This window comes from Esox lucius, chromosome 13 (genome assembly GCF_011004845.1).
Source record: "Esox lucius isolate fEsoLuc1 chromosome 13, fEsoLuc1.pri, whole genome shotgun sequence".
In the NCBI taxonomy this organism is placed as follows: Eukaryota; Metazoa; Chordata; class Actinopteri; order Esociformes; family Esocidae; genus Esox; species Esox lucius.
The window spans coordinates 35,029,066-35,048,212 of NC_047581.1; the positions used below are offsets into that span (position 1 = coordinate 35,029,066).

Sequence of the window (19,147 nt, forward strand, 5' to 3'; positions counted from 1 at the left end):
GCCACATTTATTTTAAGGGACATTTATTTCATAATGGCACATTCATTTCATAAAGACACAAGCATTTCTGGTAAATGGAATGGATAGTAGGCTACGTCATAGTTGCTCATTGTTTGGATGCGTGCGATATCTGACTCCCAGAAAAGCATCTCAGAATTATTGAGGGGCTACCCACTGATTTGACGGAGCGGTGGGATTAAAGACTTGCAAGAATGAACCATTTTCATTTGTAAATGTTTTTCTTTTGCGAGCATTTAAAAATATTTACACTTACAAATTACTTAACTTAAGAATCACACACACCTCATCACTTTTGCATACAAATCTTCAGATAACAAGAACAACTTGCGATCTAAAGATATAACTCCTTTCACTTGAGATCTTGTTCATTTCTGATAGGAGGGGGTCAAAGAAATTAACTGCCATACCGATTTGCAAGTGTGTTAGATTTGCAGAGCTGTATTTCCTTCTGCATATGTAATAAACGACCTTAGACAGTGATTTATATTTGTAGACAGCGTTTTATCATTTATTACATATGCACCAGGGGTGTAACGGTACGCAAAAGTCCCGATTCACTACGTACTGCAGGTTTTAAGTCACGGTTGGGTACCGTGAAACATGTTAAAAGTTGCTAATTGGCTATAACTCCCTGATCAAAGGAAGGCCCATTAGCCCTCTATCCCACTGCTCCTGCCTCTATCCCACTGCTCCTGCCTCTATCCCACTGCTCCTCTCCATCATCTTGGACCAAACAAAACTCTTAGCCTCCCCTTTACTCCCCTTTACACCATATTAATCTCCTCTTCTCCTAGGGCCTTCTTTGCTAGCCTCTCGGCCGCCTCATTACCCATCACTCCCACATGGACTGGCACCCAAGAACACTTCACCTGACACTCTTTCTGCAACACTCAATCAAGGGTCAAGAGTACCTGAAACACAAGGTCCAGTCAACTGCACGAACTACACAGTCGCAAGCTCTTCAACACAGCACATTAATCTGAGATTACCACTCTTCCCAGCACACCTTCCTCTACCCATTGTAACGCCACCAGTACCACTATTATCTCCACTGTGAACACGGCCAGATAGACATCTCATGACTTCCATACCACTGCTCTTTTAACTAAACAATGCACTAGTCCGACCTGTGCTTGGATCTTTTGACCCATCTGTTTAGATATGCACATATCCACTATACATCGACCGCGACCTGCCTGAAAATAGGTGTGCCGGATCTAACCCCACCCATTCCTCATGGACTAAATCCAACACCTTTAGGTCTTCTACTGGACACGGTAACAACCATAGCGGACTTGCTGCCATAGCTACCGTAGGACCAAACTCCATTCCAGAAAGATTTATCTGGTTATTTCCACTGTAAAGCAGAAGGACGACCACCATAACTAGGATCCAGAAAGACGACCACCATAACTAGGATCCAGAAGGACGACCACCATAACTAGGATCCAGAAGGACGACCACAATAACTAGGATCCAGAAGGACGACCACCATAACTAGGATCCAGAAAGACGACCACCATAACTAGGATCCAGAAGGACGACCACCATAACTAGGATCCAGAAGGACGACCACCATAACTAAGATCCAGAAGGACGACCACCATAACTAGGATCCAGAAGGACGACCACCATAACTAGGATCCAGAAGGACGACCACCATAACTAGGATCCAGAAGGACGACCACCATAACTAAGATCCAGAAGGACGACCACCATAACTAGGATCCAGAAGGACGACCACCATAACTAAGATCCAGAAGGACGACCACCATAACTAAGATCCAGGAGGACGTGACTCTGGCTTCGGCTGATTAGGATCCTCTTGGATCCCCTCACATGTCAGCCCAGTGCCACCCAGATATCTTCTCAGCCCCGTCCCACCCAGACATCTTTCTGCTAATTTAACCACAACCTGAATCCTCTCACTCCCATACTCATAGTCCCCACCACACCTCCTCTTCTCCCTCTCACTCCCACATTCAAGGTCCCCTCAACACCTAGCACACCTCCTCTTCTCCCTCTCACTTCCACACTCATAGTCCCCTCCACACCTCCTCTTCTCCCTCTCACTCCCATACTCATAGCCCCCTCCACACCTCCTCTTCTCCCTCTCACTCCCATACTCATAGTCCCCTCCACACCTCCTCTTCTCCCTCTCACTCCCACAATCATAGTCCCCTCCACACCTCCTCTTCTCCCTCTCACTCCCATACTCATAGTCCCCTCCACACCTCCTCTTCTCCCTCTCACTCCGACACTCAAGGTCCCCTCCACACCTGGCACACCTCCTGTTCCCGCTGCACGTCGCTGCCCACGCCCAAACCTCTGACAGTTAAAGCACCTAAGTGGTTTGGCCACATATGCCCTCACATAATAACTTACATGCCCAAAAGTGACCTTGTCCGACAACCTGTCCTCCTTAAAGTACAAGATCACAAACTGACTGTCAACCTTTACTCCATCCTCCTGCTGCCTTATGGCTTTCACTAGCGTTCCCCTTAATATTATCAACCATTACCCTGTCACACACACTGGCACCCCTGTGATCACCCCTTTCGCCCACTGTTCAGCTTGCTGTCCAACCACTCGGCCCGACTCCACCCTAACACACAAACAAAAAACCCCCATCTCACCACACTTCAGCACAGGCCACCTCCGAATCATCTCTCTAATCAAAACGGTCAATCGAATCGGATTCACGCTCCCTACTCCCCCATCATCCTCACCATTAACAAACTTCAGCACATCTAAAAACTCTTCCCCATGACTCGAACTCCATCTACCCCCTGTGTACCTCTCTTTGTCTCCCCACCACTCTCAGCCTCCGAGCAGCTGCTGATACCAGAAACCACTGTACTAGTTTCCAGCTTCCTTTTCTTTTGAATGTCCCCCTGCCTTACTACCCCCTGGTTATAGTCCTACCAGTAATCCCCTTTCTCCTCCTCTCTCTACGACCTGTCTTACCTCCACTGAGCTCCATGTCATCTTTGCTAACCTCACCACTGTCCTCTTCCATCCCTCCTCCAGTCACAGCACAGCCATGCCGAACCACTGCCACACCGAAGCTTAAACTTCTTGGAAATACAGCCCAGCAATGTCAAACAGCAAAATATTCAGCTGATGCTGTCTCCAATGAGACTGGCCTCGTGGGACAGCCAATCGAAAAATCGCAAGTAATCATCGTAGCAGAAGATCTGTTACACCCCTGTTATGCCCACATCGCTTTATTTACCCACAAGACATTTGGCAGCAATTTGAGCGCATACCGCGTTACAGTGGTATGGGCGAATCAATAACACTGAGATCATCTGGGTAAATAATTAATCACGCATCTGAACAATGAGCAACGCGATGTAGCCTACTGTCCTTTCCATCCACCAGAAATGTTCACATCTTTCTCATATATTCAAATTCAGCGATTCAGAGCTGCTGTTGCTTTGGTCTGAAACTTTGATATAACCAAGCCCCATTCATACCATTTGGAAATATGTCATTATGAAACAAGTGTATCATTATGAAATATAAGTCCCTTAAAATAAATAAATGTGTCATCATGAAATAAAAGTCCCCTGAAATGAATAAAAGTAGTCACTTGAAAAACATCAATTTGAAACAAAAACCTATTTATATATTGACACATTTACATATATATGTTTACATTCATTTACATATTTATTGCCTCAAACCTTTTCAGGATTTACTTTACAGACATATTTATTTATTTTATATTGCGTTAAAGGGAAATCCATGAAAAGCCAGGGTGCAGGCTCAGAAAACCGTACTGTGCTTTAGAGCTTAGGGTTCATTCGTCCTACCCTTAGTTAAAGGATGTTTTTATCCACTGGGGAAATGTGTGTTAACTTTAAAAGTCAACTACCCACAGTGTCCAGTTTCCCTGGAGCAGGGAAAAAATACGAGGAGATGTAGCAAAGATATATCAGGAAATCATAGCGGTCTGCTGAGGTAATCTTTTATATACACAGATTAAGTAATGACAAAGCTATAGTGGAAAAAGTGTAAAGCCAATGCAATATCCAGTAGAAATGTAGATTATGTACTAAAAACTGCAACAGCACAAATTAAAGTAATAACGGTACAAACGAAGCACAAACAAACCAGACTATTTTGGGTGCATTTGGAGGATGTTGGGGGCCTGAGTGACCTCAGAATGACCTATAAAATATTCTTTAATATCTAAAAAATGACACTGAGTAACCACAGAATGACCTATAAAATATTCTTTAATATCTAAAAAATGACACTGAGTAACCACAGAATGACCTATAAAATATTCTTTAATATCTAAAAAATGACACTGAGTGACCACCGAATGACCTATAAAATATTCTTTAATATCTAAAAAATGAAACGATTACCAGCACAAACGCTTGAGCCTATTTTGAGTGAATTTGGGGCATGTCGGGAGACTGATTGACCTCAGAATGACCTATAAAATATTGTAGCATTTTCCAGTCAATGTTTCAAACCCGCAACCTTCGGCTCCCCAACCCACAACCTTGTGGCATGGCACACAACATCTACACAGTAAGAACTGAGAAATATGTAAAGCAAAAATATAGCAAAAAAAGGGAATAACATAAATAACAAAACTAGCAGCAAATTTAAAAGAGTAGGATGGGGAATATGAACAATATGAGTAGAAGTATTGAGTCATGCAAAATAAAACTATTTTATTTAAGGATAGTGATCATATGAAGCCATTTAGTATCACATAGTTGTTTGGCTCCTTTTAAAATCCTAATGATAACCGAAATCACCCAAATGGCCCTCATCAAAAGTTTACATAACCTTGAATGTTTGACACAAGGTGACACACAGGTGAAAATGGCAATTAAATGTGAACTTTCCACACCTGTGGCTTTTTAAATAGCAATTCGTTTTTTAGAGTATTTTATGATTGTACCATTCTGTTATGACCTACAGTTGACAGTGAATCCCATAAGAAATAAAAGACGTGTTTTTCCTGCTCACTCATGTTTTCTTTACAAATGGTAAATATATTACCAATTCTCCAAGGGAATGCAAACTTTTGAGCACAACTGTAATAAACCACTTTGTACTCCAAGTTTACATTTCAAAAGAGACTCATTATGAAAACAATAAGCATACATTTTAACACAGTATCATGAATGCTATTCCTCCCTGTGAAAGTACTTCAAAGAAACAACTAGATAACATAATAAACACATGACAGGAAACAATACAAATATGGAAATATATCAGTTAGATGTAAATGCTAAATGCATATAGCCAACTACAATTTTGTCATTCATGTAAATATATTTACATGTATTTAAGACATTAAAACGACCAAAATCGAATATGTAAATATATGTATGAAATATATGGCCATACAGTAGTAATACATATAATACATATATTAGGATATGTAAAAAATGTATATAGGCTCACTAAAAATATATGTCAATATATAATACTTCTGTGTGGGACGGCACAAACTAAGCACAAACAAAATTGTTATGGGTGAATTTGGAGTATGTTGGGGGCCTAGTGACCTCAGAATGACCTATAAAATATTCTTTAATATCTAAAAAAAATGACAGTAGCACAAAAAACCTATGCGCTATTCAGTAGAAATACAGGTAATGTACCATAAACTGCAGCAGCAAAAATTAAACTTTTAACAGCACAAACGATGCACAAACTATTGTGCCTATTTTGAGTGAAATTGGAGCATGTTGGGGGGTGACCTCAGAATGACCTATAAAATGCTGTAGCATTTGGCTGGCAGTTTGTCAAACCCACAACCTTCGGCTCCCTAGCTGGGTTCACTGCCCACTGCTCCAAATGAGGATACCACATTTGGAGGGGCAAACAGTGGCCTTGTCAAAGTCGCTACACTATTCTTTAAAATCTAAAAAGTGATAGCAGCACAACAAATATTTTAGCAGCACAAACCAGCACAAACAGTTAAGCCTATTTTGTTGATTTGTGTGCCTTGGGTTTACCTTCATGCAGGTAAACTACCTGTAACCAAAGTCGAGGGAAAAAACATTTCATTAACCTTAAAATGTCACCGGTTGGCTACGAAAAGCAACGTTTCTGTGTCAAGAATGAGATCGTCCAATCCGTAATCTTGATTCTATGTCGTTGTCTTCCCCAGCAACATGAACCTTGATATAATTAACTTACAATTAACTTTTCTGTCAGGCTGTCTGACATTTAGCCACTGACGGTTAGCTTTTAGTTCCCTCAGTTGAGGTCAAAGATATGGAGTATGGCAAGAAAACAAGCTTTTGTATAGTTTGTAAATAGAAGCATTTTAGCATTTCTGGCACAAACCAAAAGCCGCGGTGTAGACAGAATGCATCAAGTCCTGGGTTGCAGTGGAGGTTCATGCATTACAATTTAGTGCCATAAAATTGCGGGCAAGTAGTGGAGCTCACGCAGTGTCGCACATGTTGGAATTTTCCAAGGAAGAATAACCACACAATCCAAGTGGGATCCGGATTTAGCCATATCCAATACGAAAATATGCCACTGATGGGAGTTAAATGGATTTAAATTGTGTCGGATATATATATCAAACACAAATGTATCCACAAAACCGAAAATGCCTTCACACTGTATTTTTCGGTTTATGTCCCTGTTAGCCCTAACCTAACATGTAAGACTGAAAATAGCCTTTTTCAAAACAAGGACAGAAAAAAACTCTCCATTAATCAAATTTTTGTGATTTAACCAGTTGGATTTTTTTGGGCCATTTATATAGTAAAACCTATTTGCATACTTACTGAGAGGAGAATAGTCTATCAGTACATAAGAACATAACTGTACACTTCGTCATTACTGTACAGTGATTCATTTGACAACTACTAGAAATATGTCAAGTACCATCAAAGCCTCATGAGGCAAAATTGGCTATTCATTGGAAGCAGAGTTGAGCAGATCAATGAAGAGGGGATTTACCTACAATGTAGTAATACAATGACAAGGATATAGAATAGTGTGACAATGGTAGACAGCTGAGGACTGGAAAAACCTTGCCTGGTCTGCCATCCTGGTTCAGTTGAGTGGCCTGTGCATTCCCCAGAACTTAACCCAGTACAGCATGTTTGGGACGAGATAGAACGGGCTGTTCAGAACATTGTTCTTGTGCTGTCCAGTCTGCCTCCACCACATTATGCTTTCATGTAAGCACAGAACAACATCCATGTGAAACACCTTGGAGAATGCCTGTCCTGAAGGCAGTAGATGACCCAACCCAATATTAAACTGACATATCTAACCACCTGACAACTGAGTGTATACAGAAATATTGTACACGGCAGAAATCAATAGCTCAACACACACAGTCTAGCCCATTTTCTAAGAAAATGGCTTCTTTGCCCAAGGTGAGAGAAGACTTAACATAGGTAACCTTGTGAAAGAAAAAGGCTGTTTCCTCTATCACCAGAAAAACTGAGACCAGATTCATCCCCATCCCTGCAGAACTCACTCCAACCATCCTCAACTGCCAAATACTCCAACTGGAGTACAGACTGAAGGTAATTGACAATGATAGAAGTAACTCTTAACATGGCAAAACAATCCCTGAAAAAAGGGAAGGGGAATCCGAGCTGTTTCTCTAGTTATAGAGAAAAAACTTCAAAATGTTTAAAGGTGCACTCACAACACACGATCACCCAATAAAATACCTAAAAATTATTCTTTAATATCTAAAATATGACAGCAACACAAACAAAACTTTAACCCGCACAAATGGAGCACAAACGATTGGGCCTATTTTGAGTGAATGTGGAGCAAGTTGCGGGGCTGAGAGACCTCAGAATGACCTATAATTATTTTATATTTACAAAATGATAGCAGACAAAATGAAAAATATTAACACCACAAATGGAGCACAAACGATTGAGGCTGTTCTGATTGTAGAGCGTGTTGGGGGCTGGTGATGTCATCACCTAAAATGTTATGTCAAACATATATAACACTGCAGCAGCACAAATTAAACTTTTAACTGCACAAACGGAGCACAAACAAATAAGCCTTTTTGCCGAATTTTTGCGTTGGGTGAAGGTCCAACTTCACGCAGGTCTTGCAACTTTACCGTACATAATTTAAAGTTAGTTCAAGAAGAACGCTTTCAGGAAACATGTAGGGCAAAAACTGTGCCACGACCATTCTGTATTTAATTTAATTAACGGCAAGATACCTTTGCTTCTATATGTTCACTCAATTTGTTTACTTTCTCGTTAGGAGATGTTGTCTACCATAAAGAAATTTTTGGTAACCTACAATGGTTTTGGTGTAGGTAAAACCTTTTCCAGCGGCGATATCATATCGGGTATGGTAACACTGGAGGTTGCAAATCATTGCAAAATAGATTATCTTACCATAAAATTGAAGGGCAAGTCTGAGGTCTTATTTCCTGGAGGGCGTTTTACGAATTCCGGAGACCTACGCCTAGTGAGATGCCATTCCAAGATCAAGTTCTTACGAGATGTACTATTTATCATTCAAAAACCAAAAGGTAATGTATGAAACACTTTCAGATATTTTATTTGTTACAAAGCAAACTATTCTAAGTTACGCTGGGTAAGCTAAAGGCACCTGCACACGGGCCGCGGTGGCGGTGAAGGTCTCACAGACTTTCAATTGGAGTAGGGCGATGAGCGGCAAAACGCAAGTAGTGCGGTGCTAGGTGCTCGATCCCGTAAGCGGTGCCGCTTTCTGTGCACACTTGCTCGCGGCTCGAGGCACCAATAGTTAAACATTTAGGAACTCTTGAGCGCCAGACGTCCATTTCGACCAATGAAGTGTTCATCTTGTCAACCAATCATAAAAGGAAAAACAAATTATTGCTTTTCGGATTTCCCGGAATTATACAATCAAACTTTGCTTTCTGTAGGCCGACAAGGACCAAATTAAATCAATAAAAATATTGCACACAGATGAGAATTGCAAATAATTTGCCTACCTAGACAACTAAATTATTTTTTTTTATTTAATTTTGATGACACACCAAACATAGCTTTGCCAGAGCATTGTTATTATGGTAACCAATGCAAAATCAGCGGGGATGGCTATCGTATGTACACCCCCGCATGTACGCAGCGTTGGCAGATATTTTGTTCTCGTGGTTCAGTCGTGGCTTACCGCGGCCCGTCTGCAACTATGTTTCTCCGTAGAATCAACTTTCGTGAACGACGTTTAAGCGAGAGGTAAGTTTGAATTATGTTTTGCCATCTGTGAGCTCCTGGGCAGTCTGTGGCGCTACTTGCCAGTGTCGGACACAAGGATACATAACGTCCCAGGGGTTCTCAATTGGATTCAGGTCTGAGGAACGTGAGGGGCAGTAGATGATATCAATTCCTTTGTCATCTAGGAACTGCCTGCACACTTTGGCCACATGAGGCCAGGTATTGTTCTACTCCAGGATGAACCCAGGGCCCACTGCACCAGTTTAAGATCTGGCGATGGGTCTGAAGATTTCAGCCCAGTAACTAAAAGCAGCCAGAGGTCTGTGCCACCCTCCAAGGATATGTCTCCCCAGACCATCACTGACAAAGAAGCAGATACCGGTCCTGCTGCTGGGTTGATGCCCTTCTACGGCCCTGTCCAGCTCTCCTCGTGTAACGGCCCGTCTCCTGGTATCTCCTCCCTGGTATCTAACTCTTGAGACTGTACAGGGAGATGCAGCAAACCTTCTTGCGATGGCATGTTTGGATGCGCCATTCTGGAGGAGCTGGACTACCTGGGCAACCTGAATGGGCTGCAGGTTTCGCTTCATGCTACCTGTAGTGACAAGGACACTAGCAAAACTAGAGAAGAGAAGAATCAGTCAGGAAGGATAAGGAGAGAGCAATTGTCTGTGTCCACCACCTGAAAAACCATTCACATTTTGGGGGTTGCCTTGCTGTTGCCTCTCCAGTGCACCTGTTGTCACTTTCTTTTGCACCAAAACTGGTGACATAAATTCACAATTGCTTATGCTTCCTAACTGGACAGACTGATCTACCTAAAGTTTAATTGACTTGGTGTTATACTGTGGTGATAACAAGTTCCCTTGATTTTTTTGAGCAGTGTAGTTGATTAAATATTAAAGTTGCACTATTTCACATGTAACTTGACTACTTGGTTTCAGTCTTTTAACTTAAATGGTCTTGTTATTATTGTTTTTTAGGGTGTAATGTTGTAGCTCCAGGAAAGCACATTTACTCATTCACCTTTCGGATCCCTCTCAAGTAAGTGCCCCCAATCACACCTGAAAATGTTATGGATTATATACATAAAAAGCAAAAAAATAAAGGAAGCATGCAACAATTTTTTTAATTTGAGTTATTGCCTGGTACAATTGAAACCAGGACAGTTGTTCACTCAAGTTTGTGACAGTGTCAAATGGCATTCAGTTCAAGCTTCTCAGAGGTGGTTTCTAAAAGTTTGTGCAGAAATAATTTGGTTACAAACCCACATTTCAATCAGATGTGGAGGTCCTGAGCTGACAAGGTTACACGTGGTCTGAGGTTCTGAAGCCTGCTTAAGGTACTTACATATCTACAACAACTGTGGAGGTGGCCTTTGGTAGGGAATTCACTGGCTACATATTTGGATGGCATATCTGCAGTCAGCATGGCAATTGGACACCCCCACAATAGTTGAGAAATCTTTTGCATTGTGCTGTGACAAAACTGCAAAAGTTTTATTGTCCCCAGCACAAGGTGAACCTGTAAAATGATCACGCTGTTTAATCAGTTTCCAGTTTAAACAACCTGTCAGTTGGAAGGATTAACTAGGCAAACGAGGAGTGCTCACTAACAGTAGTGATATTAAAAGAGGCCTCTTTGAAACAATGAGGCTTTCAAATTAGAAAAAATATTAATTACTCAAGGCCTCGTTTAACACTATACGCTAGGGACACTATACGCTATACGCCGGTATAAATAGTTGAGAGCATCCAAATTGTTATACATCACGGGGCATTTGTCGCAGAAACATTAATGTATTAGCCTTCACCATGGTGTTTCTAAACCTTTTGAAGTCTGACCACTCTGAATATTTCAGACTGAAAAGCTGTCAACTGTGTAGCCAATTTGGTACCATGCACTTTTAGATTTTTGAGATTTCGATGTCTCCACGCCTGTTACTAAGGTAGTGACTAATCAAAATGCACGCGCTATGACCAGTTTCGGTCTGCTAGCCTACGCCCCCGCCCGGACAACATATTTCTCACATACGTTATTAAAATGTCAGCACACTACATTGCTTTGTCTCTCCATCATATGAATCCGAAATGCACTTGGTGTGACACTTGTTCAGATGTGTTTCAGTCTCAAATAATCTTCTACGCACAGTCTGTGTGGGCTGTCAATCATTTTCATGCTGGTGAGAACCCGATCTCGCATATTTATGTTGTTGCGTAGCGTAGCACCGTTGCTGTTCCTGTCCTTGTCCACCTGGTCATACTTCTGACCTAGTCTAAAATCAAATATACTCTGGATTTAGCCAAGAGAAATTTATTTATTATTCCAATTGGACTCTTAATATCTCACCCGGCACAGCCAGAAGAGGACTGGTCACCCCTCTGAGCCTGGGTCCTCTCTAGGTTTCTTCCTAAAATTCGACCTTCTTAGGGAGTTTTTCCTAGCCACTGAATTTCAACACTACTGTTGTTTGCTCCTTGGGGTTTAAGGCCGGGTGTCTCTGTAAAGCACTTTGTGACAACTGCTGTTGTAAAAAGCGCTTTATAAATACATTTTGATTGATTGATTGATTGATTGATTGATCAAAACAGCGCGAATTGAGAACGTACTACTACAACCGAAACGCTCAACCAGCTGGTCATGTGGTGCTAAAGAAATCCAGGCTTCGTTTGTCATCGATGACGTCATTCTCTGGACACGACACAAGCCTCGGCACGAGGTTTCGCTGGAAATTGCCCTAGACCAGGGGTGTCCAAACAGTTCCACGGAGGGCTGAGTGTCTACACCCCTGCCCTAGGTACTCGATACACGCTTGGGGAGCTTTGGTCTCATCCATAATATCACTAACTAAAAGAGATTCAAACTAATTTTTGCTAAGCATTTTGGAGGAAAAAAACCCTTGTGCATATGGAACATTTTAGAGAATGTTTTTGCCGGACCGCATCAACAGAGCCAAGAAGAGCGAATGTCACTGACTGAGACTGACTGAATAAATAGCGTATTGGTCAGAGATGCGGACTGCCACACAGGCGACCGGTGTTTGATCCTTGCCACAGAGCAAACGCGTTAGGATATGTTCATATTGCTCTCGTTTTTCAATTTCCGTAGCGTAGCGTTGTGTTTAGCTATTCGCAAGAATAAAATCAGCCACGGTATGTTTGGAGTCATTGTTTTCATTATAGGTACTATTAGCAAGCCATCTACAGTAATTTCTTTCTAATTGAACATGTTGGATGTAGTTTAGCAACCCTGATATACCTGTTGTCGGTTTGGATGTTAAGTAATGTAGGGAACTAGTTTCGAGAACCGTTTCGACTAATTGGTTAGACAATGCAAGTAAACAGACACCACATCACTACACATCACTACACACTAAACAACACCTGCTGTTTAAATAGAGTAGTGGTTGATGACACAGCCTGTCACACAGGACACCATGGATCGAATCCAGCCAGGGCACAACATTCCTTCCCTCTAATCGCAGGCCAGCTGAGCTAGGTTTGCCTGGTTTCTTGTTTTCTTCAGCTCACGAAACATGGGACCAACACTTTTTCATTGTTGTGTTGATATTTTTTAGTGTATGTCAATTGCCTATTTTTAATTGATTGTGTTTCAGCATTTCTAATGATACACTAAGTGTAGAAAGAGAATTGCGTCTACATTTAAACAGGTGGCCCTTAAAGGCAAAATATTAACTTGGAACTGTCTTCCTGACTGTAGGTATAAACACAGTCATATCTAGCAGTTTGAGCATTTGATCAGTAACTCTATTTGAAAGCCTGAATCAAATTATCAAGCTGGCAAGTTAAAGAATCTCATTCTGTCCTTGAGCAAGGCAGTTAACCCTAATTCCACCCAGGACTTTGCTAAGAAAGGCAATGTGTTATGTATTACTATCAGTAAAGTTGAATGAAGATGAGTTTCCAACATACTGTATCTGCTCTTCTTTCTCGGTCTGATTACTTCATTGGAGTTTTGTACCTTAACCTAAATTTTCTGAAAAAAACTAACAATATAATAATGTTGTATCTCCTCCACAGAGCAATGCCAACGTCCTTTAAAGGTGACTTCGGTAAAATCTGCTATACTTTAGAGGCCACGTTGAGCAGATCAAGGAGGAGGAACAGAAAAGCCTTGATTGAATTTCCCTTTATCTCCAAAGTCAACCTGAATAAAAACCCTCGCCTGATGGTATGAAAACACACCCACCCACATCCCATTGACACTGTTACTACCACTGGCTATGGAGGGCAGTGTAATATAGTCCAATCAGTTAGATTTACGGCACCAATACTGTAAAAGGTGCTCCAGTTTGAATGGCTTCCTGTAGTCTTCATCTAGTCCTTACTACTGTAAGTAGTTTCCCCCTGTCTTCCTAACTGTAGGTAGTTTCCTCCCGGTCTTCCTAACTGTGTGTAGATTCCTCCCGGTCAACCTAACTGTATTTAGTTTCCTCCCGGTCAACCTAACTGTAGGTAGTTTCCTCCCTGTCTTCCTAACTGTAGTTAGTTTCCTCCCTGTCTTCCTAACTGTATGTAGTTTCCTCCCGGTCTTCCTAACTGTAGGTAGTTTCCTCCCTGTCTTCCTAACTGTAGGTAGTTTCCTCCCTGTCTTCCTAACTGTAGGTAGTTTCCTCCCTGTCTTCCTAACTGTAGGTAGTTTCCTCCCGGTCTTCCTAACTGTAGGTAGTTTCCTCCCTGTCTTCCTAACTGTGTGTAGTTTCCTCCCGGTCTCCCTAACTGTAGGTAGTTTCCTCCCGGTCTTCCTAACTGTGTGTAGTTTCCTCCCAGTCTCCCTAACTGTGTGTAGTTTCCTCCCGGTCTTCCTAACTGTGTGTAGTTTCCTCCCAGTCTTCCTAACTGTGTGTAGTTTCCTCCCGGTCTTCCTAACTGTAAGTAGTTTCCTCCCTGTCTTCCTAACTGTGTGTAGTTTCCTCCCGGTCTTCCTAACTGTGTGTAGTTTCCTCCCGGTCTTCCTAACTGTAGGTAGTTTCCTCCCTGTCTTCCTAACTGTGTGTAGTTTCCTCCCGGTCTTCCTAACTGTGTGTAGTTTCCTTCCGGTCTTCCTAACTGTAGGTAGATTCCTCGACATAATAATTGCATTTTTCCTGTTTAAAACACTTGTAAATAAACTTGGGCCCAGTTGATCTCCATCCAACATAATCTATAGAGCACAACAGTATTATTTATTATTTATACTGTACTAAACAACTCTCGACCAAAGTAAATGTCTACCAAAATTAAAACATTTTGACAATGTTGATGCACACTACTCACTTGAATGTGAAGCTCTGCACGTTTACTTAACATTTTGCACAGTTGTTCAGTCAGCAAACAGTCCTTATTCATACACAAAAATGGACCAAGTGAGAGGCAGAGGGCAAGGACGAAGGTGGAGGGCCATAATGTGAGTGGAGTTTAGTGCATGGTGCTGGATTTGTACCTCAAAGGGGAATACAACGAGATCAGTATTTAGATAAATCTTGTCGCAATTATTGACCATGTTATCAATCATCGCCTTTTTATGAGAGGATGGGCTGGGGTCCCAGCCCAGTGTCAGTAGACCAACTGTGGCATCAACAGTAAGAATAATCAGGAATGACAATAGGTAAGTTACAATGCTATAGGACACTGTATTCCAGTATTACTATACTTTAAACAGTACAGTACATATAAAATACAGTCCTGACAATGCCTTGTTGTGGCAGTGATTAGTTACATTTTGGTATTTTACTTTTATTCTCTGTATATACAGCGTCATTAAATTTGGAGAAAATAGAAAAGGGTAATAAAAAAAAGGTTTCTGGATGTTCTTGCTCTTGAGGAACAGAAGCATTCAATTTCTCTTAATTTTAACCTTTATGTTCCTCACTCAAAACCTTCCTTTTCGACTTTTTTGGAAAAGAAAGAAAAAAGGTGCAGTGGTCTCTTATTTTTTCCAGTGCTGTAAATAGCCCACGAGTCATATAGTTTATGTTTTGAGAGTCTTAATGCATTTAGTAACTAAAATGTGTACATTTGGCCAACAGTGTTTTAGTTCAGGCTTGCTTGTTTATTGTTTTGTAAATGTAAATTCTACTTTAAGAGAGGCACTCAAGCAATTTAGAAACATGTATTTGCCTATAATCAAAAACTACCTGTAGATGCTGCCTGTAGCAAATGTTTCTGTCTTCCATTTCAGATACCTCAGCGTGGGGCCACAGAAAAGAAGATGTTTTTCTCAGGAAAAGTGGGAATGACTGTTCATATCGAGCGACAGGGCTTCTACTTAGGTAAGAATACCATCATGACTAACAGGTGTAAGGCCCAACTCACTGCCCATTGCTGATGAGGCAAAAATACATGCTAATTTGCATAAATAGGAATTGCATACTTTTATGATTTTGCCTTGTCAGACCATGCCTACAGAAACAATACAGACAGATAATATAATTTGTATAGTTGATGTAAGGTTTTAAGCACTACATGGTTGAGCATGCAACGCTGAGTATCATCAATGCAAGTCACAGCTACAAAAGGTATTCAAAAACGGTGACCCCACTACCCCTTTTGCAGGAGAAGAAATAAAGGTTGTGGCGTCCATTGAGAATAGATCATCTTGTGTGGTAAAGCCCAAGTATACACTGTACCAGAAGCAGAGTTTCTTTGCCAGGGGCCGGATGAAGGAGTCCATTAAAAATATCCTGAAAGATCTGGGCGAGCGCATCCCTCCATCTAAACGACAAACCGTCACTAAACTCATTAAAATCCCGCAGAACATTTCCCCATCCATCAAATGCAGAAACCTCCACTGCGAGTACAAGCTGAAGGTGTGTATCTGTGTGTTGGTATGTGTGTTTGAGTCAGTTGTTCAAAAGTGTGTCCAAAATTGTACCGTGTTTACAGATAATTTGTTTGGAAACAGGATGTGTTGGTCAAATTGTATTCATGTCATTAGATGGGATCTTTTTGTGTCTAAAACTGATTTTGTAAATAAACATGGTGGAGAAGTCTATAATATTAATCAAATGAAAATGGATTTGGTGTCGCACAATGATTTCTGTGGTCCTTCCACTGCGCCACGGGAAAGCATGTCATTTATTTGGCTAAGTTAGTGTTTATCGTTACGATTATGGTTCTGGAGGCAGGTCTACCCCAAAGGCAGACATTATGTGATAGGGCCTTAACTCTGAAGTCCCCAACATTTTAATTAGCAATTTAAAACGGTTAAGGTAATGATTGTGGTTATGGTTTAGGAATATGTTAGGGTTCAGTGTAGGAACAATCACTAACCCTGGTGTATTGTCTCCTCAGGACATGTAGCTCTAACCATCCAGGCAGCCAATCCCTTACTTTCTGTCTTAATTATGAAAAGCTATAACCAACTTAACGCAGCTACGGATTATTTAAGTTATGATGAACTTGATGAAAGGGCAGTGAAAGTGCACAGTGAGGAGGTTGATTGTCCTTCTGTATGTTATTTGCAAATGGTTGGCTAGAGCTGAGGTGGCAAGACCAGAGCATGCAAAATAAAATGTTTAACAGTTAATGTTTTGGCTATGGAAACATATCACATTTAAAAAAAGATTCAGTACTAGTAAACAAAAGATCTGCTTATTTTATCCAGAACAAATCTATATGGTGGAAACACCAATGATTTAAAATGCAGAAATTCTATTTCTGTGGTAGAATGACTTGCATGAAAAACTTGGATGGAAACCTAGCTGTTAATACAAAAAGAAACACACTATTCAAAAAACACTTAAATCACAAATTGGGTCTCGATGAAGGAAATATATTCAAGATCAAAATCTTTATTATGCATTGTGTCATTTGTTGAGAACAAAATGATGTAACAACGGTCAATGGAAACCAAAAAAAACAGCTGTTCCAACTTGCGTGAGTTTCATCACGGCAACTCATAGTGTGACTCAGTAGTGTGTATGGCCCCCACGTGCCTGTATGCACTCCCAACAACGTCTGGGCATGCTCCTGATGAGATGGCTGATGGTGTCCTGAGGGATCTCCTCCCAGACCTGGATCAGGGCATCAGTGAGCTCCTGGACCATATGTGGCGCTACCTGGCGGCGTCGAATGCATTGATACATAATGTCCCAGAGGTTCTCAATTGGATTCAGGTCTGGGGAATGTGAGGGTATTACACTCTGGCCACATAAGGCCGGGTATTGTCCTACACCAGGAGGAACCCAGGGCCCACTGCACCAGCGTAAAGTCTGGCGATGTGTCTGAGGTTTTCATCCCGGTACCTAACAGAAGTCAGGGTACCGTTGGCTAGCACTTGGAGGTCTGTGTGACCCTCCAAGGAGATGCCTCTCCAGAACATCACTGACCCACCGCCAAACCAGTCATGCTGGATGATGTTGCAGGCAGCATAACATTCACCACGGGGTCTCCAGACTCTTTCACATCTGTCACGTGTTCAGTGTGAACCTGCTCTCATCTGTGAAGAGAATGGGGTGCCAATGGCGGACCTGCCAATTTTGGTGTTCTCTGGCGAATGCCAATCAAGCTGCATGGTGCTAGGGGATGTCAGGCCCTCATGCCACCCTCATGCAGTCTGTTTCTGACAGTTTGGTCAGAAACATGCACACCAGTAGCCTGCTGGTGGTCATTTTGTAGGGCTCTGGCAGTGCTCTTCCTGTTCCTCCTCGCAAAAAGGAGCAGATACTTGGTGTTATACTATGATGATAACGTGTTCCCTTAATTTTTTCTTAGCAAGTTTACATTTTCTGGGATTATTCACATAATGTTGGGGACTTTATTGCTTTAACACTCAGGTAGAGCAGATTCTGTATTTTCTGTTCTGTTGTTTACAAAGGGCATTACCAGAGACTTTAAAATTAATTGAGACTGGTTTTACAATCATCCATATTTAGGTGAGTTGATAAATCATTGATAAAAACCTTGAGCAAGGACTAGTCAAGGTAAGCCCGTGTTTAACCAGATTATGTCAATGAGAAATATTATTTTAATGGACGGCCTAGAGGTTAGATGATCTGACGAATGACTATAAGTTTGCTAAATTGAAACCCTGAGCCGACATTGAGGATTGGGTGAAACGTATTCTTAAAAACAACTTGAGTGGATCCATTTTCGTAAGTCACTTAATTGTCTTTTTAATTGAATGAAGTATTTTTATTTGAATTAATTTGAAATATGATCTTAAATATTACATTCCAGTAACGTTCTCTTCCCTTTCATTCATATCCTTGTTTATGGCACAGATCTACCTTGATGTACCATACGCTTTAGACCCAGAAATCACATTGCCCTTGGTCCTCCTCCCGGCTGTTCAAATGCGTGGACAGCAGCCCCCACCGCGCTCCTTGCACTGACTTCGGTTTTAATTTGTTCGGGAACACAAACACAACGATGCCAGCAGTTTGCTTGAACATTTGAAGGTAAAGGGGACACCTGCCTTTCAACCTATAAAAGCTGCGGTTTGGGTAACCTGAGAGATGGGGATGGAGAAATGTTGGGTTGTTCTTGAGAATACAACAAATAAGTTGACGCTTTAATAATACTTTATCACTTAATAATGTAATCTAGTAGTATTTGGTTTGAATAGCAATGTGTTTAAGTGACATAAATGAACACTTTCTGCATTTTATGAGTAAAAACATTTATTGTTGATTTATTGCCGTAAATGAAATGTCAAAGTCTGTAAAATATATTTTGATTACGTTCCAGCTAAGAATAAAAATGAATGCATCTCGAACATCGCTGAAAATCACTTTTTGTGTTTGGTACAGACATGTTTTCACTCTTCACTCATTTTCATGTCATTCTATCCTTAAATAGGCCTATGTTTCTATATTACTTATACATTTAAGAATGATTTGCTAATCTCAATGTGACATTAAATACACCCGAAGTATAAAATAGTTTGCGGTGAAATATGATCAATCAGTTTGACTGGTAAAGCCTACACTAGAACAATTC

The 19,147-nt window shown here is 41.2% G+C and overlaps 1 protein-coding gene across 1 annotated transcript; it reads left to right on the plus strand.

Annotated features, from left to right (window-relative positions):
- Nucleotides 1–8,389: 8,389 nt before the first annotated feature.
- On the plus strand, nucleotides 8,390–18,790 carry LOC105027576 (arrestin domain-containing protein 3-like). The gene is made up of 6 exons (XM_034296337.1): nucleotides 8,390–8,536; nucleotides 10,190–10,250; nucleotides 13,247–13,397; nucleotides 15,387–15,477; nucleotides 15,761–16,014; nucleotides 18,430–18,790. The coding sequence occupies exons 3-6, from the start codon at nucleotides 13,251–13,253 to the stop codon at nucleotides 18,538–18,540; spliced, it is 603 nt and encodes a 200-aa protein (XP_034152228.1). The 5' UTR covers nucleotides 8,390–8,536; nucleotides 10,190–10,250; nucleotides 13,247–13,250; the 3' UTR covers nucleotides 18,541–18,790.
- The last annotated feature ends 357 nt before the right edge of the window (nucleotides 18,791–19,147 follow it).